Source organism: Homarus americanus, unplaced genomic scaffold (assembly GCF_018991925.1).
Source record: "Homarus americanus isolate GMGI-L3 unplaced genomic scaffold, GMGI_Hamer_2.0 scaffold43746, whole genome shotgun sequence".
In the NCBI taxonomy this organism is placed as follows: Eukaryota; Metazoa; Arthropoda; class Malacostraca; order Decapoda; family Nephropidae; genus Homarus; species Homarus americanus.
Window position 1 is genome coordinate 551,919 of NW_024715982.1, and position 24,953 is coordinate 576,871.

Genomic DNA, 24,953 nt, shown 5'->3' on the forward strand with positions numbered 1-24,953 from the left:
GAGAGCCGTACGCAGAAGGTGGGTGGGTACTCTGGACGACCTCAACCTCAGCAGCGTCATTCACACTGCCCGGCATCATTCTAGACAAAACCCTCGCTGTCTACCATCTCGCTGTAAAACAATATTATTTAAAGCTTGATTATTATTATTTGCTATGCCCGTTTTAAATGAGGTATGTACTAGAGTTACCCATATCCGTTTGTCCTTACTTCCAGAAAAGTTTGGTAACGTAACTATTACAATTTTAATCGGATTAACTTCTAACTGGTAAAACAGTCTTGACCTATCACATACAAATGCGTCTATTATCTTAGTGTTAAGGTTCGATAGACGTCAAGGCTACTGCTGGTGGTCATAGATCAAGCTTTTATCAGGACCATTACACTTGTATCGATAGTTATTTCATCAAGGCTTAACAAGGATGTATGTGTCCTCGCTAGTGTGAAGTCTGCGCCCAAGGTCGTAGTTGTGTAACGTGTGTGTTATTATGATGAAATTGGAAAAGAATATGTATCAACATGTTATGAATATTCCATAAGGTTCATAATTTTTTTGCTGTAGCTTATACTGTAGTTGCACCACGGTGATTAATGGTGTACAGTAGTGTATTGAGTGTGAATCACATCACGACAGGTCACCTGCTGGGCTCTCCAGTGTGTCACCCGCTCCTGATTTATAATTATCTTCATAACCTTTTTATTTATTTGTTATTTTTCTTATATTTACCTTCTACCTTCATAACTTTTATTTATAATTACAGTATTTATTTATTTCTTGTATATGAATTATCCCTTGTTCAGTATATTGTACGTATATGAAGTAGACCTTGTACCGTATGTTATGGTGATATAAAGCTCTATTTTATTAAGTAATGTTAATATTGGTTTATTTGTGTATATGTGCAAGATACTGTAATGAATAAATAACTAATACTGTATTAATGATTTTCTTTTCACATTAAATATATGTAATTTGTGTGTAAAAACAATCATTCGGACGAGAAGTCATGATTAACCCTTTAAGTTTAATTAGTAGAGTCACACCTGGGTATTTTATTCTGGTTAACATTGGAAAATTTTATTCAGGTGAGAGAAACCCCCCTGCCCCTCAGTGGGTTAATGTACAGGGTGTCCTTAAACTATCTGACTCGTTTTAAAATATGGTAAACCCAGTAGTGTTATAGACAGAACAAAGTACACATGTAGTATTCTGCTAAGACAAGAAAAACTTACATTCGTTCACCAAGTATAAAAAATTTTTATAATTGTAATGCTTCTTTTTTTTTTAGTTGGTAATTTTTTTTTTTTATGGGTCAGTAGATTTATGGCATTTTTGTGTAAGTGTAAACAAGACACTTTGTTCAAGTGATGAGAAGTAACATACCCTGTACTAATATTTTCCCAAGTATAATTTATTTCCCTGCTACCAATATCACTTATACATGGGCCAGCTGCCTCTTAAAAGGAGAATGGTGTGTGTGTGAGACCCTGGTTGGCAGTGGCTTGTCCAAGTGTGACAGTTCCAACCACATTCATTATATCCTGGAACAATGATTGTTTCCTCAGCATTTTTTTTTTTTACAATGGCTGTTTGTGTGTGTTGCCTTATGTATTACTACAGTATCATTATAAAGTGCTTTTTCACTGTAAGTACTAATACCTGTACTGCAGTAAAATGCTCACCCCTTGTTATGCTGTCTTCCCAATAATGCTGTAAGTCGTGGTTGTGGGCTGAGTAGTTTGGCAACCAAATACAGTATACATATTTATTTTCTTTTGGTCTCACTTTAACATTATTGCTAAGATGAACCTCAAACTGAGCATCAGAAACTAAAGTGTATTTTCCACAATGGTAGAGAAGCTATCTGTCACAATAGTCATTTAAGTTGAAAGTTACTGAGGCGGAGGTTGTGACTCATTGGTTTGACGGGAAGAAAATAACCGTATTTTTATAACAAGTCATTTGTTAGACTTGCTCAGGGACAAATTGTTAAAAAAAATGAGTGGGGAAAGGCTGTTAGGGCCAGGAATTTAGTTACTGTACATACTGAAAATTTAGGGAAGTGAATATTGAGAAAGAATTATGGAATATGAGGCAAAGAGAAGGTAGGATTGTCAGGATCAGCAGAGGAGCTTTTGCTGTCAGGAATAATCAATTATATTCTAATAAAACAGTAGCTATCTAGACTCAACAGGTATCACCATTGGTTACATTCCAGGAATCTTATGTGCAAGACTTGTGAAGTTTATTGCAGTCAACACTACTGAGTTCCTAAAGTGGTATGAAGTCTGGGTAGAGTGATTTAGGCAGGATAACTTGCAGTAATCTAAACATACATGTATTTACTGCATTTGGCTTTGCACTTAGTGGCTAAAACCATTGTTATCATTGTTAAGTACAGTAGCTATTTATGGTTATCTAACATTGTGTTGATAATGAACAATGCTGCATTTTACTATACTGTACTGTACCCTATAAATCTAGAAAAAAAATATATATGTAAATACAGTATATATACACACACACACACACACCCTTTACCTGTATACTGTATAAACATAAAGTAAAATTGTCAAACAACTCCACTTTGGTTGAACACATACACAGTACAGTACAGTACTGGCATACAAAACCAATGGCAAACAGTAAGTTGAACTTTCTTTATGTATTTCAATGTATTGTATCTAGTAACCTGTCAGAGGAATATTTGATATCTTTAAAAGTTATGTTTTCTTGTGCAGTAACATTCAACTTCCAAATCGTATAGTAGAACAATAAAAAGAATAATATATATTGTATTGCATATACGCCTGTAGATATTTTAATTTTCACCCAATAACTTTTCAGATGTGTTTTTGTTTTAGATATACTGTACTACAAAGTATAGATATAGATGTTATAATCTGTGCTAGCAATATTCAACTCCCATATATCAATAAAAGCAGTGAAAATATATATACTGTATTTCATACTGTACTGTTCATTAAGCGTCTAATTCATTTTTTCTTGTATTTTCTCTTACAAGCTGTCAAGATGAATAGTAATCGGTAAGTATTACGGTAATGTATGAGCTTGAGATATAGTTCTTGAGTAAAGTTCTTTTAATGTATCAGAACAGTAGGTATGGGGCTATACAGTAAAGTAAGGTTCTTGTTCTATATACCTTAGTAAAGTAAGGTACAGTACTGGTTCTATATGCTGTATCAAATTTATGTACAGTACTGGCTCTACAGTACTGGTATATAGTAAAGTACTGGTTCTATATAGTAAAGTAAGGTACAGTACTGGTTCTTTTGTCATGATTGATGATATACTGTATGTTAATATAAAACGGTTAAAGGATTCATGTATTAATTATAGACATGTTAAACTGTTTGAACCCCAAATGTTTTTCTGGGCCTTTGTGCAAAAAAGGTCAGTTCAGTGCTGTAACAGGAATATACATTTTTCTTATAAGATTAGGGTTTTTTTTACAGAAATGGTGATGTTAAGGGAGGTGTGTGTACACAATTTAGTACAGTAATTCTATTTTATTTACCCATAACATAAATTTTGATGACATGGTTGTGGCTGGGCACTGGTCATGGGATGGCTTCTCACATTGCAACCTTTGGTGTCACAGTAGTGGTACCTTTACTGACAACATTGAAGCATGCAACTGATTTGAGCTCACTGGTATTGTTATAAAAAAAAAACATCAAAACTTAACAGTGGTCCTTGTTGTTCTGTATTGAGGAGATGTTTTGTTCTCAGCCTTAACTTGTGGACCAGTTAACCAGACGATGTTTCATAGTGTGTGCTTGATATTATACCCAAGTGTTTTGAAGATTTGTCTACAAAATGTTTATTGCTTTATATTAATTGTTTCAAGATGCAGTATTAGTTTATTATACTATAGAGTGAAAGTTATTCATGAAAACCTAAATAACTGATAACAGAGTGTGACAAGAAACCTAGCTTTAAGAGTCAAAGAAGTAGGGATAGTTGAGTGCAGTGGCGGCCACACTCCCTCCAATATACTACAGTACAGTGTACACTATACCAAAAAAGGTTTACTAGTCTACTGTGTGTTGTACCTGCACAAGCTGTCAGGCATATATGATGCACTGTTTTATAAATAATTAATATGGGCTTGTTTGTTGGCAGGATGGTAGTAGCACAACGAGGGGTCATCCCACCCCCAAAACACTATGCCGACTCTGCTTGGTTCAAGTATATTCTGTCATGCTGTGCAGCTACCACAGCTGAGATGGGTAAGTTGCTTCCTGTAGAGGAGAAATTTTTTATTAATAAACTGTCGGTGAAAACCCATTATATTCTCACTACAGTATTATACATCCTGTCACTTGTAGAATCTCTCCTGACAGTAAATTCTTTGTAGACAGAGATAATAATTCAACCTTTTTTGTTTCTAAAATAAAAATAGAATTGGATTGTATAACTGTCACATGCAATGCTGTAAACTGTACCCATGTATATATAGTCCATCATGCAGTCTAGAAAAAGATACAAAGAATATAACATTTAGAAATAAGTAGAAGATATGGAATTGAAGAAAGTGTCAGTTAGAGATTGGATCTGACTCTGCTCAGGTGGTATAAACACTCTGAGAGATTGTGCTGTGGGAGATTGATAAAAAGATCATATACAGTAATTCAAAGGTTGGGTGGTAGGAGGGAGAGAAGACGAAGGAGATAGAAGGATTTATAGAGGGATGGTCAGCGATGTATATGAATGAGTGGAAAGAATGACGTCATTCGATCTTTGGGTAACGACTTGATGCTAATGGGTGATGCTGGTTTGTGTGATGTGTCAGTGTTAAACCAAATTTAGGCCTTTGTTGTGGATGGGGACGGAAGGGAGTACTAAAGCAGAACACATTTATTACTCTTATATGAATTAATGAGTACAATGGCAGTGTTACTCATGCCTGTTTCAGCTACCTCACAACGAAAATCATGCTCCTTGCCTGGCTGTGTATCACTTGCCACCTGTAGACAATTAAAAACTCCTGACTTTTATCATTTACCCTGCTAGAGTCCATGACAGGAACCCAAATCTTCTGGTTAATTTAATCTGATGCTGTATTTTATTTACATTAGCTTAAATACATAATACACGTACAGTCATCATTGACCTAACTCATAACTGATTCTTAGATATGTAATGGTGATAATATCCTGAGGTAAATGTGATATTTTTTTCCAGTCACATACCCCCTAGACCTTACCAAAACACGCTTGCAGATCCAGGGGGAGAAGGGACTGAATGGAAATGGCATAGTGAGTATTATTTATGAAATGTAAAGTATTATACAGTATTTCTTATTTCTATATGTTACATGACCTGACCCCACATATATCGAATTTGAACTCCTAAAAAAGGTCATCACATTATTTCAAATGCCAAGACAAAGGGGATTTGGATATGTTTTCAAATTATTAGTTTTGCTTAGAATCTCACCAAAAGTGAATTTGAATATACATTACAGTACAGGGTAATTAGAAATTTTAATTTTGGCTAATAATCATGTTAATTGCTTTTAAAATAACTTTGCTTAGAAAAAAAAGCTCTTGAATTGTGTGATAATACTTTTGCTGCTTTAATATGTCTCATGAATGTCACACTATTCTCTTTTCTTTCTTTATCACAAGCACCATCAGCCATACAGAGGATTAGCCAGCACTGGTGTCGGCATTATTCGAGAAGAAGGGATGCTCAGGTTGTGGCAAGGAGTAACACCTGCTGTTTATAGGTCAGAATTATAATTTTTTTAAGTAACTTCAAGGTAATTAAATTGAAAAAGGTAACAATAGCAATTCTTTACTTACCAGAATATTGTTTTCTTTGATACACCATGTTCTTGGTTTCTATAAATAACGGAGCATTTTTAACCAGAATTTACCATTTTGTTATGGGGTTTACTGTAGCTTATTGACTTGTACATGGTAGAAAAAAGGTTATTTCAGAATACATTACTGTACATATGTTAATTATATAAAAATTAAAAAAAAATTAAGACCACTTTGTCTGCATCTTTAGTTGACGTTGAAACAAGAGTAAATCGTGGTTGTAGAATATTTGAATGATTTTGATTTTGAGGTGAATAAATGAATGATGGCAATTGATAAAAGAGTCTACCGGTATGCAATGTATGTGCTCGAGAGTCCAGCCAACCTATTAATTGCAGGAAAAGCCCTAAAAGAGTGAAAAACAAAATTTTGAAACTTTTAATACATATTAATAGAGGAAATGTACTGTACAGTAGTTTTCGCTGTTGCTCTGTATTGAAACAGATGTGAGCCTATTTTAGCCTTATACAGTAAACCCTTTGGATAATGGACTAATTGGGGGAAGTCCATGGCCGCTAAAGCCGAGAATCTGTTAAATCAATTGTGCCATGACCCTTCATAATGTGTGAGAATGGTTGTTTATTGCCAGGCTATCAATAATTTTCTGCTTGTCTGTTATTCTTTATTGCATACAGTATTATTGTACAGTTCTTCCAGTTAGTATGTATGCTGTAAAGGACTATCGGATAACACCTAAGAAATAACGGTGACGTGTTTTATCCCGAGGGTTTGTGCAATAGGTTTAGGGTGTCCGTTATAATTGGGTTCTGTTATATATAGTGTCCCTTATACTGAGCATTTACTGTACTGTACTTGTTATATGTTTTTATACACAGGTGTAAGATTATTTGAACCCAGGTATGTGCAATGTGCTGGGATTTATATTTCTTTTATGTCCGCAGACACTTGATATACTCAGGTACACGGATGGTACTCTACGAGAAAGTACGTGACCACCTCTTCACAAGACGAGCCGATGGTACGAGGCCTGTCTGGTATGTTCCATCTCGATTTGTGAGATGTTCTTTGTCTCTAGTATTAGTAGTTTCATATAAACACAATTTTTTATTTCTTTAGTTTTGAGGAAAATAATGTGATTCTGTTGATTTGGGAAACAGGTTAATTATATACATTTATTAATTATAGTTTTTCATTTTATCCAGTGTGATTAATTTTTATTATAGCCTGTGTCTATATGCAATAATTTATAAATGTGTTGAGGGTATATTAACCCAAATGAAAAGGCTGGTAGAGGTGTAAGGGGAATGAGAGGCAAAATGAATGAGAAAATGTGCTTCACTGAGGGAACATAATTAAATTGTCATAAGCACTTAATAGTATGATGGTTATTATGTTGAATGCCTCTGGTTAGCCCCATCTACTAACAGGGCCAAGGTGTGATGGAATTAACCCCCCCATTTTGACATGTGCTGGTCACGGAAGATAAATGTGGTGAGATGGATCTGACCCACGGGTTATAGAGTGTACAGCATAGATGTAAATGTTTTGGTTTTCTTTTACATTTTTCCCTTTTCTTCATTTTCTTATCATCTTCTTCATCTCCTCCAATAAAATCTTTACAAAAAGTTAGAAGGCTTCCTTGTTTTCCCAATAGGCAAGCAATAGTGGGAGGAATCCTGGTAGGTGGTATTGCTCAGTTCCTGGCCTCTCCAGCAGATTTGATCAAGGTGCAAATGCAAATGGAAGGAAAAAGACGCCTTGAAGGGAAACCACCAAGGTGAGTCGATAGTTTTTCTTGGTTTGTCACTCTGAAAATCTGCATGAGATAAGTTGGTAATGAATTTAATGAATGACCGAGCCTTGGCAACAAAAGGGGATCTGTAACTCGGTAGAGTTCGCTTTGAAATTGAATGGTTATCAGATTCATTCCTAACCTGAGTAGAAGATTAAGTTCCTCCGATATTGGCCATAGTGTACTGAGCACTGTGAAAGAGTACTGTACATGATCATTTATGCTTGCCAATGGTGGAATACCCTTTGGTTGACTAACATCTGCCAAAGGTGACTCAATAACTGCTTAATGGTCAGAATCAGGAGATTTACACCTTTCCTGCCATCACAAAATGTAAAAAAAGGTCCACATCTCACATACAAATGTTTTATTTTATTAACTTAAAGAAAAAGAAAAAATATTAGTCATTCTCATTTGGAGTTGTGTCTCATTGAATTGGAATTGTTCATACTGAAATCCTCTGGCCCAATAGATTCTAATTTTCATTAACACTTATGCTTTATTAAAAATTACTCCACCTCTCCAAAATTAATGCTGTAATCTCACTGAACTTTTACCAAAAGAAACAGTTGAATGTCTAGTAAGGCCAATGGGCATATTTTTAAGAAGAATTTTAGGTCGATTTTAAATTTGAAGTCTTGAAAATTGTGTGTTCTGTCTAGTGATAACCGACATCACTTAACTATTTCTTGATTTAATCTTGGATTAATATTTTTATATGTTCTAGTTAGCAAGGTGAGTTCTGATGGACATTATGATGATAAAGAGTATGCACCTTTACTTATAGCCAGCTAATTGTTTATACCTACCTACACACTTTTCTGTACTGTAATGCAGCAGGTGACCTGGCAGGTGTTGATCCTTTAAGTTTTGCCATTCATTCAGTAGTTCTGTTGGCAGGACTATCACAAATCACTGGATTTTCCCTCAGAGATAGACTGGGATCTCCAGGTTCATTCCTTGGATGGTTTGGACATACTGATTAAAAATATTAAAATTTTTAACATAGTTTGTGCTCAACTGAATGTTCTAAGCCCATGTTATTCACATGTCCTTTACTGTACTATTATTTATTACATTTGCTTAGCCATTTACTTACCATTGAAATTTTTTCAGAATTCACAGTGCTGGTGAAGCATTTGTAAAGATCTACAATGCAGGAGGTCTGCGTGGGTTGTGGAAGGGATGTATGCCCAATGTATATCGCTCGGCATTCGTCAATTTAGGGGACCTTACCACCTATGACTCAGTAAAGAGATATTTTGTAAGCTCTTGGGGCTTGTCTGATAATTATTGGACCCACGCCTTGTCTAGGTAAGAGAATCATGAATTTCTGTTCAAAATATTTCTCCTCTGCTTTCCTTTCTCAGCTTTATTATTATTACATTTTTGCATTTTTTTTGCAGTACTATTTTTCATTATTTCCAAAAATCATTCGAGTTTGAAGGTAATATTCAACAGTAATCTGTACTAACTTGATAATACAGTGTAAAGGCTACTGAGTTTGAATTTTACCACAATTACTGTAGACTAAAAAAATTTATAATGAATTCCACTAGAGCTCTTGGTTATGATTTCATAATACGGTATATACTATACTTGAAGCACCTTTTGTTGACGTTACATGATACAGTACAGTAATAATAAGTATCATTAATAAATTCAATTACAGTACAGTACAGCAAACTTAGATGCATCCCCAAAATAATGACTTTTTGAAGGTAAAGATGGAAAAATGTGATTAAATTAAAGAAGAAGAAGAAGAAGAAAGATTAGGGGAAGGATGTGCCTGTATGGATCACATCAACTGTCTATTAATTGGGAATATATTGGGATATATTGGAAGAACATTAGGTTTACATAATATAATAATAATTTAGAAAGGTCTTTTATATTGGGGGATAATACAGAAATTATTATGTTTAATTTATGTTTCATGACTTCAAGTAGTGGATGTGAGGAAGTATGTGTGGATGTATCTGTCTGTTGTGGAGTCCAGCCTCTTCCTGTTTCCTTCTACCCTTGTCTTGCATTACACCCATTAACATTTTCTCCTGTAGTTTGGATTTCTTTACCTATTAATGCACTACACACAACAGAAGGTGAGGGCCAAAATAAAGATGATAGAGAGAGAGAGAGAGTATGGACAATGGTGGAAGTTTTAAAAATTGTAAAAGAATTCTACTGAGCAGAGCTTATATGACGTGTAACAGGATTGAGTGAGCGATTCAAAAATAGAATTGGAACGCTGTAGTACAAAAAATTTTCTGCTTTATCACATATCTTTAAATAATGGTAAGCAGTGCATGATTACTTTAAGATTCTGGTAATAATTGAATCTGCGTCCTAGTGTACACAGAGGAAAATTTAGTTGATCTTGGAAGTATTTGACCAAGTAGTACTGTACAGTATAGGATTATATGAGTCCACAACTAAGGTATAAGATGTGTGACCAGAGTAGTACATGAGTTACAATAAATATAAACCAGGAGTAAATCATACAGAACAAAGCCTGCCTGTCTAGCCAAGCTGAGGATATCCATATTCACAGCTGGGACTAAGTCTGTGAATCCCGTAAAACTGTTGACGCACTCGGGCCACAATTTATGCCACACACCATTCAGGCAAATTTCTGAAATCTCTTCTCATGCCTTGCCAATGTTGTTTATTGCATGAAGAATATTGAAGCCACGCCAATATTCTCGGATCGTAGGTTTATTTTCTCCGTCTGTAGCCTTGAGCAGCTGGGCAATGGTACGGCATAAATAATACGCCTTGAATGCGGCGATGACGCCTTGGTCCATAGGCTTCATCAGTACTGTCGTGTTGGGAGGCAGGAATACACCTTTTACACTGTCGTGCAAGTCGTCGAGTAGGGAGGATGAGCTGGAGCATTGTCAAGGATCAGAAAAATTTTGAAGTCAAGGTTTTCCTTGGCACAGTATTCCTTCATTGCAGGGACGGCGTACACGTTTAACCACTGGCTAAATATGGCACCTGTTATGCAGGCCTTCTTGTTTGCCTTGTAAATGACAGGAAGGTGATCCTTAGAGTAACCTTTCAGGGCCCGTGAGTTAACAGCGCGAGAAATCAGTATAGGCTTCAGCTTGAAGTCGCCGGCAGCGTTCGTGCCAAGCATCAGCGTCAAGCGGTCTTTTGCCGCTTTAAAACTTGGCTCTTTTTTCTCCTCCTTGGAGATATAGGTCCTCTTGGGCATCCTCTTCCAAAAGAGACCAGTCGCATCCACATTGAAGACTTGTTTCGATGAGTAGCCTCCTTCCTGGATAATCCGTTTGAATTCTGGCGGGAATGTCTCGGCAGCAACCGTATCTGAACTGGCAGCTTCATCAGTCATCTTAATATTGTGGAAGTTATACCTGCACTTAAATTGTTGAAACCATCCTCGGCTGGCCGTAAAGGTCTGTTCTTTCGATCCTTCACCCTCTTCTTTATTTATGTCGTCAAAGAAGGATCCGGCCTTATGCTGATAAGGCTCACAGGGGCATTGCGTTGATTCTGGTCCTCCATCCACATTGCCAGCATCTCTTCCACCTTGCATCTCTTCCACCTTCTCTATCACAGTGCTTCTAGTACGAGTTGTTTTAGTTGCACTGAGAGTAGTACCACTTCCAGCACTAACCTTAATCTTGTCAGCGTTGGTCCGGATAGTACTCACCGTGTTGGGGGTTAGACCAAGCACAGCGGCTTTGTCCACAGCACGTTCCCCTTTTTAAAATCTGGTTAATACATCCATTTCTGTAGCCAGGGTAATGGTCTTACATTGCCTCTTCACTACACTAGCATCAGTAGCACTTGATGGGTGCTTGGAAGCCATTTCAAATGGTTAGAGTTCAGTTTAAGAGCAAAAGCACTTAAGCACACACGAATGATGTGAGTCGTAACAGAGACTGGCTTGGTGACGCTGTGACGTTCCGCGAGTGAGGGCAGCGCTTCGAGCCGAGAGAGCGTAGTACGGCCAGACAAGAGCTGGTGATGTGCTGTAGAAAGTTGTCCGTGACCATGCAAAACGACGTAGTATCGGATCACCGGGACGTTAAACGAATTTTTGGTCTCGAAAGCTTAGCGACATACTACCGAAACAACATTAAGCGGAACGATGTTATACGAGGATACACTATATTTTGTGAGCCTTATCCCTTTAATATATAATTTCTTCTTTTATAGGAGAATATCATATTTAAATTCATCAGTACTAAATAAAAAAATATAGTACACTCTTTCTTTCATACTGCATTTATAGTCTCAAAAGCTCAATGTTCATTCACTATATTACCAGTACTGTACTGTACTGTATTGTAACAGGAATTTCAGTGACTATTTAAATGGTATTAAAAGCTATTTAACCTGTAAAGTCTTTGTATACAGTGCAGTATGCTCAAACTCTATTTAAAATATAGCAATACTTTGATGCCCAAAGTTATGTGTTACAGTTTCATCTGATTTTTTGTTTTGATAGGCTCAGAAATATTTTATTTCCTATCTATGAAGATTAATTAAAAACTTTGTTACACTTATATTAGTGCATGAATGAAAGTCAAAGCTGATATTATATAATGATCAGACAGCAGTTAATTGTTGGCTATTGTTTATTCAAGTCTTACAAATTACAGTACAGTACAGTACTCTACTTTTATGAGATGTTAAACAGCCAGACTGAAAAAACTGTAAGCTACCACTTTTAATATTGCTGTTTGTGACCTTAAGAAAAGTATTATCAGTTTGGAATATATCAGGAGGACACCCAGAAGTAGTACTTGCTTCACTCTTAATTGTATGGGAAGATTAAGGCATCTAAACATGAGATAAGTCATAAATGAAAGTACTAGACATTTGTGACTTATTCACATAGGAACCAAAGAGGATTGATAGGCTATGAAGGATGATATGAAAGCTAATATATTGGATGAAGAAGTCTTTGAAAAAAGATGTTTGGATGAAAATATCTTAAATTGTAAATTCAACGACGCCCAGCTACCCCTACTCATGTATCACCACCACCGCTTATATTTGCCCAGTGTGACTTGACCAATCATGAGGTTTCTCTTATTTGGCCCTGTTGCAAAATTGAAGTGAACAGTGTATAGTTCCCCTCTAAAAGTAAATGCACAGGCTTGATAAATTAATAAACTTGTAAATTCTTCCCACAATATTGTACAATGGAAATAAGAGAGGGGAAAGTTGACTAAGCTAAGCTAAGTTATTAAAGTTAAGGAAATTATCAGTGGACTATTGTAAGTGATGAAGATAGAATGAGTGGAGGTGACACTAATGGATGAATTTAGTGAACAAAAGTGAATACCTGTACTGTACTTAAGAAATTTGCAAGCTCTGTGGCAATCTTGATTCTTTTTGTAATGGAATTGAATGAATTTCTTGAGGATGCACCTGGACCACAACAATCAGTCTGGAATGGAATAAGGTAGATAGATGTAATTGATGGATAGAAAGCCAGGTTGTATCGGACTTTCACCACATTGACAAGCAAATAGGAAAAAGAGATACTGTAGATCACTTTTTACCCTAATCTAAACATTTGTTGAGTGAGTGCAGCATATGTGGACTAGTATTGTTGTTACAGTGCGTGCTCAGGGCTGATAGGAGCTACTATGGGCACCCCCGTGGATGTAGTCAAGACCCGGGTTATGAACCAGCCGACTGACAACAGGGCCAGGTGGGTGTGACTCAACCACCTTAGCCTGAAAAGAGCCCTATCATCGTACTTTGGACCGGACTAAACTTTACTTACTGGGTTAGCTAAAAGACTAGATGTTAGGCTGAACAGCTGAATCACAGTACAGTATACTTAATTATTGAGATTTAAAAGATAAATTTTATAAAGTGTGCAGATGTGTTGCCTTGATAACAAAACATTTTCCCTTGTTCTGAGAAAAGATAACTTAATATATCTTATATTTAATCACTTTTTTACAACTTCGTACAGTTTAGTAAGATGTCAGCTGGGGTGCAAAAAGGTTTACTTGTTCTGGAGCCTTATGTAAAAGAATGATTGTCTCTCTGCACAACCTTTGATAGTGATTCACCTCAACCCTTCCTACCTGCAAAATTAACCTCACATCTCATGGGTGTTTCTAGTTGATCTTTTCCATACATTTCAACTATGGAAAGTTAACAAAGGGTAGATACTGTATACATAATGATCAACCGAAAATGGAGATATGATCATCAGATTACTGTACGTACTTGCCAAAGCTATGTATGTACTGTATGTCTCTGTGACTGACCTAAACTGCTCAACGTTGTGGAGGGAGGTTTATGGTACATTTTCTAATAATGAACAAACAAAACAAAAATAGGAAATTGAGTGACATTTGGTTTGGTTATCTAGAAACTTGCTGGGACTGTACATTGGTCAAGTACACCAGTGCCAAAACTTCCTCTTTCCTTTACTGGTTTTTGTTAAGTAACTTCCTGCAAACTGATTTAAATTTCTTAAAGGATATATTTAGGATCTGTAAGAAAAAGTGGGTTACATGTAGGTATCTTTGTGCCTGTTGTGGTGGTCATACAGTACTTTCCCCTGCTGAATGGGATGTGGATACTGCATCTGTACTTAGCTTCTATTTTATGAAAGATACATTAAAGGTAGCTTTTCTCTCAACATAGGAGAGACTTCTTTGATCAGGACTACATGATAGAGAAAGAATATTTTGATTCAGCTTGTTCCTACCATTTTATCTAGTTTTTTTTTAACTTCCGTAAGTTCTGGGGACTTATAGGATTTCCAACAAACATTGCATCATTTTCTCAAAACAACTTGGTTAATTCACCTTAGATGCATTTGTTGTTGGTAGTCCTAAAAGTTAACTAAAGACAAGGTATGGGTTCTGGAAGCAGGAAGTACATGTATTAGTATTATTCGTCTTACAGCGCATGTTCAGGGCTGGTGTCTGCTGTTTTGGGTTGCCCAGCTGACGTAGTTAAGGCCAGGATAATGAATCAGCCGACTGATATAGAAAGCAAGTAAGTTTGATTTAAGGAATGATAAAGGTGTTCTTTGCAGTGATTTTGTGAAAATGAATCTTGTGTGAAACAGTTTCTAATAACCCCTCCATAACTCCCCTTTAAGACATACAGTACTGTCCCTCGTCTCACTTGTATCCTTATCTCAACTAATAAGGTATCAGTTTTACAGCCATATTATGGGCCAGTTTACACCCACTTACATGCCATGCTTGGTTTTATTTTTCATTTATTCTCGTTAGGTCTTTTTTTCCAGTAATGATGTGTAAGTCTTTAACTTATATGAATTACTGTTACAGTACATCCCAGATTACACATACCCAGATTAACACTCAAGGATTTTTCATTCATGTGCTGTGAAATCTTTCAATAAGTATGATAGCCACAATTCCCTTCACCCCCAGTTGTTTTTGATGGTTCTAATACTGAACATGGTTATTTTTAAAAAAAATTTCGAGTTGCGTTGATCAAGTAAAATGTACACTCTCTGATAGCAGTGTTGTTCATGAAGTTATTATTATGTATTGAGACTTTATTGGTGAGGCTTAGATACTTGTGTTTCATAGCAGCTGCATCATAGATTGAAGCGTTACAAACTTTGCAGTCCTCCTTATCTCACCACCGGTGGGCCACTAACATTCTGCTGTGTTCCATTGCATATCCACTTGTGCTCTAACACAGTTTCAACACTCCTCCAACACACATGAACCTCTTCAGTACATCCCCAACAGTATTCCACAAGATCAGCAGTCTTATAACACCACTCAAAATATCTTTTTAATTATTCCTGTTTTTGTAACAAAGATTTAACTATCAGTTTCAACCAGTCATTGGATTCTAGGATTATGAGGCTTCACTTTAAATGACTGAATATATTTTGCAGATGTAGAAGATGGGGGATTTAATTTTATGTAATCGGCTTTTCCATCCTCTGCCAATCTAATGATCCTATAATATCAGATGACAAATTTAATTGCCACATTTTAATAAAAAAATAAAAACGAGTTACTCAATTGCCATAGTGACAGACATTAGGAACATTTAAATGATAGTTTACACTTACAGTATTATCATCTAATTCATTTATGTAAAGTTTACACTTACAGTATTGGCATCTAATTCATTTATGTAATTATTATAGGAAATGTCTACTTAAATTTTCTCTAACTGATAGTAAGAAATTTTGCAGCTGACATGTATGGCCAATATATAAAGGGGAGCCTTATTGTAACATCTAAGTGAAGCCACTGTATCTTGTACCTCATGTGCTAGACCTCTTGTTTAGTACAGTAAAGAGTACAGCTTCATGAATAGTGGGAATACTATTTGGACACCATGCAAGGATACAGGTAACTTAGATGATACTTTGTCACCAGTCTTCATTTGCAATATTTTTCTACAATTTTTGAGACTTTTATGTATGATTTTTATATTAAAGTCAAGTCAGCAGAAGAGATGACTTTTGATGACTTGATCTGACCAGTTGAGGTGAGTTTGTTGAGTGGTGTTTCCTAACAAGTACTGTAGTGTTTAGTTTTCCTACATGCATTTATCCCTTATTATCAAATGTGTTTTGCACGAGAGGATTCTCACTGAGCCAAGAATTTCTCCACGTTAGTTTTCACTTGATTATTTTAGTTTTTCCCTAGAAAACTTATTATAATTATTAGTTTCCATTATCATTTTTTTTTCATGTTACGCCTGCATGTGTACCAACAATGATTGAATAGAATTCCAGGAACTCATAAGAGGTTAGATTACTTGTACACACTAATTAATTATTCTATGGGTTGTATTTATGCTGTACAGTAAGTGTATGGTAATATTTTTTGTAATGTAAAGTTGTTCACTGATAATGGATTTAGATTTGTCAGTATATCTGGTATTCATAAGGTTTTTCATCTGAAAGCAATGTCATCATTGAAGATGATGTTGCAACAAGATAAAAGCATGTGGATGTTTGTAGTTTATTGCTATGTAAATAACAAGCTGTATTAATTACATTTGACATCAGGATATTTTGTGTTTCCTATTATTGTTAGGCTGTTTGCTTCATCATATGAGAATTGCCAGTAGAATTGTGTTCAGGAAGTGAAATCCAGTTTGTGGTTTCTTTGTAGACATTTCTTTTAAACTAAAACTTTAAATATGCCATGAAAGTTATTGTTAAATATTGGGATTTAAATACTGTGTGTGTGGACATTATCATATCCATTTGTTGTTTAGGACAGGATGACAAACATTTTACATTTTCACAGGGGTCTGCTGTATAGAAATTCTTTGGACTGCTTAATGAAGACTATCCACAATGAAGGCTTCTGGGCACTTTACAAAGGATTCATCCCATGTTGGCTACGCATGGGACCCTGGTCACTCACATTTTGGTTGACATATGAGCAGATCAGAAATTTGAGTGGCACGTCTGCTTTCTAGGTAATGAGTCGTGCATTCTGAGTGTTATGAAATTGGCTGTGGTGCTGATTCTGTATCCACGTTATAGCTTACCTCATCAAGTACAGTGCAAGTCCAATAATCTGGCACCCCAGGGTAAAGGAAGGGAGGGTGCCGGACCATCATATATGCCGGATTATTGGATGTTATCCCTTGGTCTTCACAACCTCTAGATGCTTCCATTTTCACATTTTTTATAGGATACACTGCAGTAAAGGTTTTGAACATATTGTAAAGTCGGGTAAATGTTACAATTACTAAACATAAGGTGTATAATAAATTACGATACTGTAATAATGTATCGATAGTTTATTGTACAGTACAACTTGCCAATTGTCTCGCAGCTTTTTCGTGTCGGACAATCGGCCCTTCCGGACCACTGGACGCCAGACTTACGGTCTTTTACTGTACTGTGGTGTGATCAGCAAAATTTTTAATATTTTATGATATGAAATAAAATACAGTACAGTACTGTATATGAATTTAAATTACCATAGACTCTAGATGACCATTGCTTGTGAAATAAAGAAAAATTGGTTGATATCCAAACTCATGTATATTTCCAGGTTAATAGAGTTATTGTTTTTACAGGCCCTGTTAGTGCTTCTGATGATGACATTGTGAATGAAGATGTGAATATTGTATATGAAGAGGGCTTACCTTCCTGTTGTCATAGTTCTTCAAACTCAAGTGAATGACAAATTACTTTAAATTCAACTCATTTATTTCGCATGAATGAATTGGATTCAGTTTCCAGATACAATCCCCAACCCAGAGGATCAGTTACAGCAGGTTGCACTTGAATTACTGACAAGTGGATATATCATATAACTGGGAATTAGTACATTTTTCTTGGCATACAATTCCTTTGCTCATGATTTTTCTTCCACATATTAAAAAATATTGTGCAAAGTATTGTATAGATATTTACAGAAAGTTTATTATTTAGAATAAGGCAAATTTTGCCTAGTTTATTTAACACTGGATAGGTTTCATTTAAGCTTTTAACAAACAGAAGGAAATTGTTAATATCAGACTCATCACTATACATGCCTAATATTATTCTCTCAGGCCTTATTACTACAGGAGTCAATATTCCTGTTTGTACTGCTATTGTTGATGTTCTGTAATAAGTAATTCATGGTAAAATCTCAGATGTCAAAATATATTACTGTATCATAGATCATTTTATAAGAGTTAGTAGCAGTAGTTGTGAAGTCTGATACTACAATACTTGTGGACCACATTGTTTATACCTGCAACACACAGTTAATAATTTTATGTTGTGTACAATATATGGTGATGTGGAGAGTTGTATCATAAGCTGGTCTCATGTGACAGTCTACAAATATTCATGTATGTGTATGTGTGTAGTTACTAGCACACATGTTAATACAGTAAACACCTGCTATATAAACTAAGCCTGTCTTGAATGGCTTGTTAATATGTCTATCATAGGCTTGTAGCTTAAGAACCCGGGAAATGATGTGGTTGTGTGTCCCAGTTTATGAATGGACTTGAGATGAATGGGTCGAGCACATAGTGTATGATGCTCTGGTTCAATAGCTCCCAACCTTTTTAGCACCTACAGTTTCTTATGAACCCTTCTTAAAGGACTAGGGCTTTGGTGATGGAGAAGGTTAATCTGTGGATTATGCCCCAGCTGTTTTGTGTTGGAGCTTCTATGGGTTCCTATGCTCTGAGCTTATAATGGGTATATTCACAAGTCAGGCTGTCTAATCTAGGTTAGAAACTGGGATTTCAGGATCTGTCCTTCATATATGGCAGCATGAATATCACAGTTGAAATAAACTAATTATGGAAAGTATCTTTATATATCAGTGGGTGATCACAGTTTACACAGTTTATGGCAAATCCAACACACTTACTCACTGAGTTATAATCACTTTGGTTGTAGCTGCCTGTGGATGTTTCAGCTGTGATGACATAATCATAGTTCACTATCTCAAAGTTTAATTACATGCTGTATATGATTTTAAATTTTACTTTAAAATAGTTTACTATATTTAATACTCATTTTAAACCAATAAGAATTAAATATATTACATTAAAGTAATTTAGTTGCCTCCTACTGGAAGTATATATCGTCTAAACTGAAATAACAGTCGGTTAGATCACAAGAAGTCTTCATCTAATAGTTTTTTTTAGATTAGAATTTAAGGTTTCTCAAATTTCAATGATAGTACAGTTCAATGCAGTACTGTAATACTGTAGCTACATTCCAGCGGAAAAAGTGTTCTACCTTATTGACTCCAGGTATAGTACTTAATTAATTATGAATATGAAAACTATTAAATACTGTATTATATACTGTCAGATATTTTAACAGCAGAAACATTACTCCAAACTATCCAACCACAAAGCATAGACACGGTGAGCCTGAGGAATACAACTGACTTGCTGGAGTCCAGATTCTCAATAATTTATAGAAACAATAATTATTCCTTGTAGAGATGTAAAATTGCCCCTTTCTACTGAACTTAACTAAGCTAAACCACCCAAAATACAATCTTATACCACTACTCACACAACCATCTCCCACAGTTCAACCTTTTTGCCTTTTGCTCATACCACCACCTTCAAACTTACAACACTACTCACACATGCTGCTGGGGTTATCATCTCAGGCTCTCCATGCACTCCATTGTCCCAGGAGTAAGCTCCTTTGTGCACCAACCACTAGTTCACGTCATACATGGACCACTCTGATTCTCTGCACATTCATTACAACAGCCAACTTTGAGGCAATTGATAGAAATGTTTAAATTAATGAAATTGTATAATTTTCTTATCTTTAGACAGCAAACAAGACACTGGCTGATAGCTTGTGGATGGGATGGGTCTCATGTTAGCCCACAGATATAGGGTTAAGTGCCACCTGTGTGTAGATTTCATGGTCTTGTTATGCAACCCTGAATTTTCCATAGGATTAAAGTCCATAAGTAATGCAGTCTGCTATATCACATCTACTATTGAGTCACCCTTACTACACTATAGCAGGGGCTTACTGTATGGTAATGAATTTATAAGTGTCACCTGATTGTCAGATATTAGGCAACACAGTTTTATTGACTGCATCAGTCAATTATGGGATGGGAGTAAATTTTCTGCTGGGTCCAGTGAGACTTCATGTAAGATCATCATCATGTAAGTGGTGAGTAAGAGATCTTTCACATAAGACACTTTTAGTTGGTTGTCTACACGTAGTCAGTTCAGGACCTTTGAATAGCTGTTTTAATTGTTATTATAGTTGATCTCTATTGGTATATGAATTCTTAAAATTTTAGCTTTATGCAACTATTATGGACTGTGTGTATGTCTCAGGTGTCACTTGTGACAAATTTCTCAATTTTTTTTTATTATTTGTTTATTGTTAATGATGAACCATATCATTTTACTGGGTGGATTATCCAAAGCTTCCCACAAATACTTTGTATTCCACCAATTTCCTGTACAACTTTTGTATATCATTCTGTTTTGAAACAACTAATTCCTATCTTACCTGACTTCCACTCTCCTTATGTGTACGATATATGAATGGTCATTCCCAGTTCCTCATTCTTCACTGTCATCCACTTCTAAATCAACTCATCCTTTGTGCTATCTTTTCAATATGGTGAAGTTGTTCTGTCGTATTTTGAAACTTGTAATCCAGTAAACCAAGGAAGTGGGAGGGTTGTTGTAATACTGGATCAAGAATGCAAGAAGCTGGGTTAAATTTTTAGTTGTGAACAGAAGTTGTAGTGGTTACTTCCCCACATTATCTTGCTACAAGTTACTAAAGTAAGGGACTTTGCCTTTCCATAAGAACTTCTGGCTGGTCTCACTCATTCAGGAAATGATGCCACAGGTGCTACCTCTTTGGGAAGCTTTTTCAATGGACATCAGTGAAGTGGGTTTACTTCTTCCCTGAAGAAGCTAGATAACCACCTTGCTTTGAATATAGGAAGTATTGTAGGCAATGTAGAACAATGGAAAGAAGCTAGAATAAGCATAGATGCCTGGCTGCTGTAACTTGCTATAGTACATGTATATGCAGAATTGGTTTCCTATCATCCAGTTATCCTGGACTAGTTTACCTAGCTCGTCACCTGAGGGCTGCCACCTTCAGTAAGAAACAATGTAAACTGAACATTAAGTTGCCTTCGCAGCATACAAAGTTTATACATTTTGGAGAAGAAGCATATCTCCTTAATATCTATTCAATAGCTGATTTTTCCAACAAAATCATAATGAAAGTTTAGATCCATAATAGATTTCATCATTAACTCAGAAATTTGAATGTTAATTTTTGAGGTCAACTTTAGTATCAGTAGAAATGTAATGGCATTCAGTAATGTAGGCTACATAAAATGTAGCTGAAGGTATTGGCCTTGTGATAGTCACCCAAACAATGCAAGTGTTAGTCACTAGAAGATAAACTATATAAATAAGATAGGTTATATAAAGATATCCTAGAATTGTATGAAAGCCTCAATTATCAAATATCAGTGTTTATTGCTGTTGTAAATATTTCTTCCCTCTAGGACATTTCAGTAAGCACAATGTGTGTCATCAAGAAGAGCTCCCATCATGTTAATTTTAACCTACCAACCATATTTGTCATTTATTTTTCACATTTTCTTTGGTTTGACAATTGTTAGCATAAGTTATTGTAAGATGTTGTGTTTTATATATTTAAACTATAAAATTACAGTAATAAGATTAGGAGGGATAATTTACATGAATTTCCTGTTGGTAGGTTAATCATGACTTATGTTTTGGATATAAATGTACCCAGCCACAATAATAAAGCATCAAGGATAGTGAAGACAGTAATTGAGGCTTCCATACATTATATAAATTGTTGCCAAATAGATTTTTCTTCAATCTCATCATCCAGATATGTATCAATAATGAAGAAGTTTATTCATTCATGAGATGGGGAGAAAAAGCTTCAATCTAGTTTATGCCTCAGTCTCTCTCAGGTGCCATACATGATATGAAATCTTATTGCATTTAAAATCCACAAAAGAATTTAGTACTGCATGAGCTTCCTGTTGAGAATATCAAGGTCCAAATCTGTAAACTGTATTTTTTTACTTTTTTACATGCAAAGACTGTGCTTCAGTTTAGCCTTGAAAATCAAGGATAGTAATTCTGATATCCTTCACACTTCCTGAACGATGAGCTGTCCATGATGCAGTATCAACGCATTTGAAGCCTCTGTTAGACTTGCAAACCATATACAGTACTGTATATTAAACTGGGGGGTCACAAGATGCATTACAAATTCAGACTCGGTTGACTGGAATTTTTACCCTCTGAAGCTAGACAGAAAGGATCAGAGGAAGATTTGGCATACAAGGGTGGAGGTGTGCAGATTTTTTTTAAATGAAGCATTGTTTTAATTGCACTTTAACAAAGAATTGTTTTTATTATATAATAAACCCTGTTGTGTAATGCTGTCTTGTTATGATGCACTGATCTGCACATATCCTTTCCAATTGTCAAATCAAGGCCTTAGGAAATTGCTATGTAATCATAGTGATTGGGAGCATAAGATTTTGGATAGAAATTAATTATGAGTTACCATGATTTATCTTGAGAATAAAGATGTTAAGTTTTTGTGTACCGGGTAAGTATTTTGTGAGTTGGTTACAAACTTGGCTTTTGAGAAGCCATTTTTTTTTATCAAATTAATTTTCATTGCATGTTGTCTCAGGGTCCAAAATTTGTTTAGTGTAGTATAGTTAATGTATGATTTTGAGATAGAAATAACTGTATAGAAAAGGTTTTTTTTTTTAATTTATCCAGAATATCAATTGAAAAATGTATTCATGTGTCATAGTAATTGTCATTGGTGCTCTTGCTATACCTCTTTTATCATAATTTACTTGCAAGTACCTGTTACTGAGGCAAATAAATTTTGCATTTTCTAGTACAGTAATGAATAAATAAATGCTTTTTACATGATTTTTAAGGCATTTTAGTATTGAAACTTACAAAAAGTACCCATACCTGTTTAATATTTTGATTTACTGCCAGGTGCAGTAACACTTCAACTTTTTAGAAAGTTTTCAGGTAAACTGCTGTAGCATCTCCAAACACTCCTCACCATGTTCTTCTTTTTTACATGTATTCTGCTGCATCTTGGATATCAGTTTTCTAAATTTTTAGTACATTTTTCACCCCATACTTGCACCTTCTTGGCTTTCCCCTCTCCTTCCAGTACAGTACTTGCCCCACATATTGTTGTCACACCTCACAACTGTCCAAGTTACTTTTCTTCATCACTACTTATCTCTCCTTTCTTTGCTTTCTCATTACAACCGTCTAGACATGTGAGTATTTTTTTGCTCTCTTTTCAATTTGATAAAAGGTGTACAGAGGGTGGTGTTACCTCTTGAGCTGTTGATACCACATAAGGTCTGTATCACATTAATGTTCCTCAGTATTTGATATTATGTTCAGGTTTGCAAAATTGGTTATCATAAAATGATCTTAAAAAGGTCAGACTGTTTATAATTGGTTTATTAATATCACTGTCTTTAGAGACTAAATTTTACAGCTGTTCATTATTGTCTAGTTGACTTTATGATAAGGCTATGAGAGAGATTACACTGAGGTACAGCTATATTATAGCATCATTATGTGGACAACGGTATAAAAAATTACAGCCAGCCGAGGTCTAAATAAGATTTTTTAATTAATTCTTTAACTGTGTTCCGTTTTTTAAGTTGTGTGAATAAATCAGAATGTTGTATGATAATGTTAGGGAAAATGTTACATATTATTTTTCAGGACGTTGTAAATAGTACTGGTATTTATGGTACTGTATATATAGTACAGGTACAACCAACACTATCCTGAAGTTAATTGTTTGAAAGGATTATAAATACCTCAATTTTCCACAATTTTGTCTACCTAAATACAGTTTATCCAGAACCGGATGTCTTGTTGGGAAGAAACATTGTAAAATTTTGGGATAATCCACATGTTGATTAAGCTGAGAAGTGGAATTAAGACATGTGAACTAAGTGTGCGAATATACTAAAATCTCCAGTGGCTGTTCTACTTGTTGAGGGCAAAAAGTACTCTGAACTTCCTTTGGTACTTAGTAGCTAACTCTTGCAACGGTTAAGTAAAGCAGACAAATAGGTAAAATGGAACAAGGTTCATGCTGTGTCTAATGTGAATTCAGGAGGCATTGCTGCTTACCAGGATAATTGTGCTCATGTATAAATACCTTTTTTCTCTGATAGCTTAGACTGACCAGACCTGATAATTAACATCACATAATATTTTATGATGTATCCATTTTTTTAAACAAAACTTATTTTATATGGGCTGAACTTGAAACTATAGTTTTCTAAGATTTATAATTCAATGGCTCATACACACGAGTGTCTGGAAAAGAGCTTATATTTTGCAGGCTTGAAAATAAGTTGTCATCGCAAGCAGAAGACTAATAATTATGTAAGGAATAAAGTGCCAATAGAAAATTATCCTTGAAATTCACACTACAGTAATGGGAGAATCTGTGAATGACAACTACTACAGTACTGAAATTATTTAAGGTAAAATATTGGTGTCTATTGTAACTGTATTTTAGTATCTTGCAAGTGATAGACAATAAATATTTTTATGTAAGTGTTTAGGAGTTTCTTTGAATTCCTAATATGGTGCTGGAGGTATTGTTTTCTTATCTAATGGAGATAAGAACACTAAAGGGTCTCTTCTCTCTGTCTATGGAATAAAGTTGGGAATATTTTTACGGAAATTTTTTTTCATGTACCGTATTAAAATTATTGTACATAGAAATTATAATATATTTTTAAGATTGAAATAAAAAGTTGGTATATCCTAAGAGTTTGACCTATGTGGTGATGATG

General features: G+C 35.3%; 1 protein-coding gene across 11 annotated transcripts in view; it reads left to right on the top strand.

The window, feature by feature from the left end:
- Positions 1–24,714, top strand: part of LOC121858011 (mitochondrial uncoupling protein 4-like) — a 41,610-nt gene extending 16,896 nt beyond the window's left edge. For 2 of the 11 annotated variants that reach the window (XM_042354246.1, XM_042354244.1), the window contains exons 2-12: positions 3,026–3,047; positions 4,147–4,253; positions 5,209–5,282; positions 5,655–5,755; positions 6,755–6,847; positions 7,468–7,590; positions 8,722–8,919; positions 14,515–14,607; positions 16,338–16,358; positions 16,866–17,040; positions 17,650–24,714. In XM_042354246.1, the coding sequence (XP_042210180.1) occupies positions 3,034–3,047; positions 4,147–4,253; positions 5,209–5,282; positions 5,655–5,755; positions 6,755–6,847; positions 7,468–7,590; positions 8,722–8,919; positions 14,515–14,607; positions 16,338–16,358; positions 16,866–17,040 (999 nt within the window). In that variant the 5' untranslated portion in view covers positions 3,026–3,033 and the 3' untranslated portion in view covers positions 17,650–24,714. Of the gene's footprint in view, positions 1–3,025; positions 3,048–4,146; positions 4,254–5,208; positions 5,283–5,654; positions 5,756–6,754; positions 6,848–7,467; positions 7,591–8,721; positions 8,920–13,204; positions 13,298–14,514; positions 14,608–15,796; positions 16,843–16,865 lie in introns of those variants that run through there. The other 9 variants (XM_042354249.1, XM_042354248.1, XM_042354247.1 and 6 more) reach the window with 8 other exon arrangements.
- The last annotated feature ends 239 nt before the right edge of the window (positions 24,715–24,953 follow it).